This window comes from Rutidosis leptorrhynchoides, chromosome 6 (genome assembly GCF_046630445.1).
Source record: "Rutidosis leptorrhynchoides isolate AG116_Rl617_1_P2 chromosome 6, CSIRO_AGI_Rlap_v1, whole genome shotgun sequence".
NCBI lineage: Eukaryota > Viridiplantae > Streptophyta > Magnoliopsida > Asterales > Asteraceae > Rutidosis > Rutidosis leptorrhynchoides.
This window is the reverse complement of record NC_092338.1, coordinates 362,261,622-362,267,500: the sequence shown is the minus strand read 5'-3', so window position 1 is coordinate 362,267,500 and position 5,879 is coordinate 362,261,622. Positions and strand designations below refer to the sequence as shown.

The following is a 5,879-nucleotide window of genomic DNA, read 5'->3' as shown; positions in this document are numbered from 1 at the left end:
GCTTTATTTTTATTATCGTATTATTTTTAATTTAATTTAATAATTAATAATTCAATTTAATTTTTCATTTAAATTACATAAATCCATGTTCTTTCCTACTTACGAGGTTCCCCTGCACGCCACTAATATATTTTCAAACACCCACCTTTAAATAACAACCAAATTCTTTAAACTGTAAACAAAAAAAAAAATGTCAACAACAAACAGTTATACTAGTAGAAGAGTAAAATGGCAAACAACACCACCACCACCCAGTCCTAAAATCATTAACTTACCTAGACGACACACTACTCGCCGGAGAAAACCCAGAATTAAAGTTCCGGCAACGAGGGACATGATGATACATACGTATAATTATAAAGGGAAACTGGAGAGTTTGTTTGGTGTGGATAGAGAGTTTACTCCGGTGAGAAGAGAAAGAGTGGAACCGGAGGAGGTGAGCACGACGGTGGTGGATGACGGCGGTGATGGGCAGTTGGCGGAGGAGAAGTGGAAGTTTCAGGCGGAGATATTGCGTGCTGAATGTAATTTTTTAAGAATGGAAAGAAAGTTTGCGCTGAAGAAATTGGAAAAAAATAGAGTGAGAATTGAAAATACTCTTAAATCTGCTTTACAAAATCTTGCTTCTGTAAGTCCTTTTTTAATATTTATTTCTAATTTCTATTCTATTATACATTTATATATTTATATTTATATTTATATATGATTAAATCCTTTAAATTGCATAAGGTTTAATGGGTTATAAACTTGTATCAGATCAAGTTTATAAGCTAGTGAGGTTATTGTAAGGTCAAAAAATTAATGTATGGTTATACTTTATTAAAGGTGTGTTTTATTTAATTTATTTTATTGGTTCAGAGGGTTGTTAAATCTGAAAATTTTGGAATTTTTTTTTTTTTTTATTCTTTTGAGTATAAGCTTTTTAACTTGAGGTTATCACTTTAGTACATTATGTAATAAACTAAAGGTCAATTTTTTGAGAATTTTAATACTGATGTACAATGCCACATGGTAATTTATAATTTTTTAAGTTTTAAATGATGATATTGGTACAAGTTTGAAGTTAACAAGTGGGTAATGCATATAAATGGTGTTTAATTTTGAAGTTTTTGATATGCTGTACAGGGAAGAAAGAAGCTGTGTGAAGGGAAGAATATGGAAGTGGTATTAGAAGAAGAAATGAAAGAACTAGCTGAAAAATTGGAAGAGTTGCAAAGTAGTTATAATGGTAGTGAAGATCGGGAGCTTCGAAAGTGTAAAAATTTCGATAAAAAGGCGTTGCGTTTACAACAGAGATTAGAGAAGCTTGGAGGGTTAACAGATGTTGAGTGTGGTAAGGAGATTAAGAAAGAATATAAAGGTGAAGTTGATCAAGATAGTTCCTTTTTGAATTGTAAAAGTCAAATTAAGTCAACTGATGTAAGCTTTCAATAGACCCTTTTTTTAATTATGGTGTACATCATTCTTATGTTATTCAAATTTTGTGATTTATTTAGAGTGAATTTTTTATTATTAGAATTTGCAGGTTGAAATGCTTGAAAGGAAAATGGAGGGACTATCGAAGGGAATGTTAGATCGAATGGAGACTGAATATGGGTCGATCTTTAATAGTTCGGTTGCTAGTTCTGCTTCTACGTCAAAACGAATTGATTTTCCAGACCACTTATCTTTCTCTAACAGATTTACTAATCACTCAAAGGTAATAAACATTGGGCTTTCACAAAAGTTAAAATTTGTATTTATGATGCTCAAGAAAGTAAGCATATTGGTGATAAAGATTTTATTCATGTATGAATTTTGTTGTTCTAAATCAAGAAATGATTTGTTGATATAGGAGCCTTTGACGTCACAAGAGGCGAACAACAAGTGTTCAGGACGCTGTAAGTTGTTGGTACGAAGAATAGTGGAGCAAGTGAGAGCGGAAACTGAACAATGGTCACAAATGCAAGAAATGCTTGGACAACTTAGACAAGAAATGGAAGAACTTCAAGCTTCAAAGGACTTTTGGGAGGCTCAAGCCGTTGCTTCCAATGTTGAAATCCAATCGCTCGTGTCTAATGTAAGCTCAATGTGTATTTCGATTTACGTTTTGAAATTGATTGTTGTTAATTTGAGAATTAAAGAAATAAAAACACACATCGAGTTACTCTTTCTAACCATCCTAAGATAGCCTAGGGGTTAGGGCCTGATATCCTCACAAGAGGTCTCAGTTCAAAGCATACCCAGAGCATGGCGGATCTATAAATGGTAGTCACTGGTTAAAAGCCTAATTTTTTTTCCTATTATACGGCTTATTTAAGTGATGTTACTAAAAAAAGCTTTACCTATTCAGTGGCATCACTATTTACAAATCCAAAATAATTTCCACTAGATCGTGTATTTCACTAGTAGCACGTGTTACCGATTACCACCATGTAGGTCCACCCCTGAGCATACCCTGGTCAAGGAAAGGGTCAAAAATGGTCACGGGATAACCCGTATATCTTCTAGTTACTAGTATTCCTTATTTGATATCAGTATAGCTACTTTAAGGTCCTTTGAAGGCTAGCGTTCGATTAAATTTAATTTCTCTTTATGGTGTTTTAACTTTTAAGGTTGAAGAATGGAGAGAGAAGGCTGATGAGTATGAAACGAAGGCCAACAAACTTCAAAAAGAGATTACTTTCGTGAAGGGCGAGCTTGAAAAGGTGAAGAAAGATCAATCAAAGGAAGTAATCTCAACCCTGAAAAAACCAACGGTATCGTTAGGTAAACAAATAGAACGGGAGACAAAGAACGGGTTGAGTTGTCGAATGAGGGGAGATTGTGACGTTATTGGGAGTCAAAGACACGAGAAAGTCGAACAAAGCAAGAAAGAATCACAACCGTTGTCATTGGGTAGACAACTTGCAATGGAGAAGCGAATATTATTTTCAAAATTGAAGGAAAACAGGCCGACCAATAACGAGATCTCAAGTGATGGGAGACGAAAAAGTTATAGATTAGTAAGATCTCCGTTTAAGGATATTGCAAACACTACATCGTCGTCATCATCAAACCTCATGAGGCAGAATTATAATGCAGTTTTCCCTGATCCTGAATGAATAGAGACTAGTTTTTAATAAACTTAAATTTGTCTTGTTTATGGTGCTATTAGAACTCGTTTAGCTAAATAATGAATTATGTAACGCTGCCATAGTTTAGCATCCGTTCGCGAATATTCTAAACTTAATGAAACTCACATTATCCGTTTTCTTTGAATGCATTCGTTAATCTTGGATCGTTGTAGTATGTCATGTACAACTGTTTGGTTCCGTTATCGTTGCATACAACTATACAACAACGATCATTGTAATTCATTCACAAAAACGATGAAAATGAGCTTTTTAGCCGAAAACACGAGTGATGGAATGGGTCAAATGCGAGTATAAAGAAAAGGAAGATTGTTTCAAGTGAGGTTATTTTCTAAAGTTTTAAAAAGTTGAAGGACCACAACGTAAAGTATAATATTGGGAATAGTTGGTCAAGTTTTTGAAATTTTCCATTCTATGTTTGTCTTCTCATGTTAAACTTTTTATAAAGAGAAGATTACAAGTTTCAATATAAACTAATCCATAAGAAAATGATTAGCTTAAAAAAACCTATGATTGTGTATAAGTTTAGCATAAAATATAGTACCTTTTCAAGAAATATTTTGATAAACTAATTGCTTTCCTCAATTTATTCCCACTAATACATTTGATGATTATACAAATAAGTGATTACACTTAATGTGTCATTGAAAGAGCAAACATTTTTTATTGATGAAGCACTATAACAGTCAATACATTGTTAGTGTTGGGGGAACTACATTCAATGATGCATATGGTTGTAAAAAAATGCAACCTTTTTTCACATTTTTTGTTAAAAATGAAAAAAGTTTTCTAAAGAAACTCGTGGAAGATATAAAACTCACTTTTATACTCTAGTTTTCAATTTCATTGTTTTACTTTCTAAAGATCTAAAACTCATTATGTACCAACACACTTGAGTAATTCATTCTTCAATTCAACATATTTGACATCAATGCTCACCAAATCCTAGTTGTAATCACCTTAGTTGTAATTTAAATTTTCACTTGTTCGATCAAAATTGCTCATAGTTAAAATTGATCAACGGTCAACTAGTCCCGTCTAAAGTAACTAGTCAGACTAGTCTATGCAAGGTGTCAAGGTCCCAACCGATTAGTCCCGACTAACAACTTTTACAACCTTGAATTAAAGTTACCGAATATAAGGTTTAATTAACTGCTAAATGAAGTTAGGCACTTAGGCTCAGGTTAAAAACACTATCAACCCTTATAAAACAGCTAGCTTGTACTCCGTATTATTTAATAAATGCATATTCCTAACATCATTGTAAAAAATAATAATAAAAAAAAAAAAAAAAAAACTGTAGAATGCAATAACTTTTTAACTTAATTGTGTTCATGGTTTTGTCAGTTAAAAATAGTTTAATCACGCTTAACTATTCTAGTTATAAAACATGGATAAATAATAAGATGAAACCTAGTTATAATAAGATGCTATATATAAAAGTATATAACGTTTTAGATACCACAAAATCAAACCCTGTGTATGATGCATTCAGCAAGAGTGATTAAAACATTCACTAAATATAAAATCAGAACGTGTGTATCATGAATGCTAATATATACATTAAGTAGATAAGTAGCTAAGTTTTATCAAACACCAAAATTTAAAATAAAGTTCATAGGACTGAATAAAAAAACATATCTAACCTATAGCTAATATGCATAACCTTTTGTGGTCGATGCTTTTGTGATTCATCTGCACCCTATTCTTCATGTTCATCAAATTGAAACTGAATATTATCATCAATAAGACCATAATGTCCATCTTGATTCACCATGAGTTCGAGGCGCTGAAAAATGCCGAGCTCATCACACTCATTGCTCTCTTGAAAATCCGCTTGTGGTCGTGGTGGAATGGCTTTCGGGCCAGCCCGATACATTGGATGAACATGTCCATGTGGCCCATTGGGCCCATGGGGTCCATTTGATCCATGTGACCCATTGGGCCCATATGATCCATGCGGCCCGTTGGAACCATGTGATCCATGCGGCCCATTAGTCCCATGCGATTCATACGGCCCATTGGGCCCATGTAATCCATGCGGCCCATGTGATTCATGCGGCCCATTGGGCCCATGTGATCCATGGGGTCCGTTCACAATCCATGGTGGTTGAGGAGGAAATCCTCTTGGTGTTGGTGGAAAATACGGATGATTCGGCAATGAGTAACTTCGGGTGAATTGTGTTAGAGGAGAAAAGTGGTGCATTAATGGAGCACTCGCTGTTCGAAAGCTTGTCATAGGGACAGCGTTAGGGTTCATGATGCCATACACAGATCCCACGTTTTGATCATAGTATTGGGCAGAGCCTTGAAAAATAGCAGGATTTATCACGTTTTGATTTGAGACCACACGAGCCTGATGATCATTAAACGTATTCAGCCTTTTCACTCTAGGACTCGAATGCTGATGCAAGTTATAAATTGACAAATTGTTTTCAACATGATGAATTGGCAAGTTGTTGACCTGAACGTTTTCATTCGGATCAGTCAAAGCTAACGAAGCATGGTTGTTGTTAACCTGAATGTTTTGTTCTAGATCATTCGAGGCTAAAGGAGCTAATTGCTCGTTCTTGACCGGGACGTTTCGATCTAGATCATTCGAGGCTAAAGGAGCTAATTGTGCGTCGTTGACCTGAACGTTTTCATCTAGATCGTTCGAGGCTAAAGGCGGCTGCTGATCAGCATCTACTTGACCATCTGATCTTCCATGTGCCGCATTATTAGTATAAATCTTACATAAAACATAGTCATCAAGCTGCACAAAAC

At 34.7% G+C, this 5,879-nt stretch overlaps 1 protein-coding gene across 2 annotated transcripts; it reads left to right on the top strand.

Annotated features, from left to right (window-relative positions):
• Nucleotides 1-118: 118 nt before the first annotated feature.
• Nucleotides 119-3,211, top strand: LOC139855514 (uncharacterized). 2 transcript variants are annotated; one of them, XM_071844746.1, is made up of 5 exons: nucleotides 119-628; nucleotides 1,126-1,419; nucleotides 1,526-1,699; nucleotides 1,835-2,059; nucleotides 2,595-3,211. In XM_071844746.1, exons 1-5 carry the CDS (start codon nucleotides 191-193, stop codon nucleotides 3,081-3,083), a joined length of 1,620 nt encoding a protein of 539 aa, XP_071700847.1. In that variant the 5' UTR covers nucleotides 119-190; the 3' UTR covers nucleotides 3,084-3,211. The 2 variants fall into 2 exon arrangements, with proteins under 2 accessions (XP_071700847.1, XP_071700845.1); XM_071844744.1 differs by having other exon boundaries at nucleotides 1,517-1,699.
• The last annotated feature ends 2,668 nt before the right edge of the window (nucleotides 3,212-5,879 follow it).

What these genes read in the sequence shown, in the direction of transcription:
- LOC139855514 (XM_071844744.1), top strand. Translation starts at nt 191, where the DNA reads ATGTCAACAACAAACAGTTATACTAGTAGAAGAGTAAAATGGCAAACA. An exon ending in GATTTACTAATCACTCAAAG is followed by an intron (nt 1,700 to 1,834) that starts GTAATAAACATT and finishes TTGTTGATATAG; the next exon opens with GAGCCTTTGACGTCACAAGA. An exon ending in TCCAATCGCTCGTGTCTAAT is followed by an intron (nt 2,060 to 2,594) that starts GTAAGCTCAATG and finishes TTAACTTTTAAG; the next exon opens with GTTGAAGAATGGAGAGAGAA.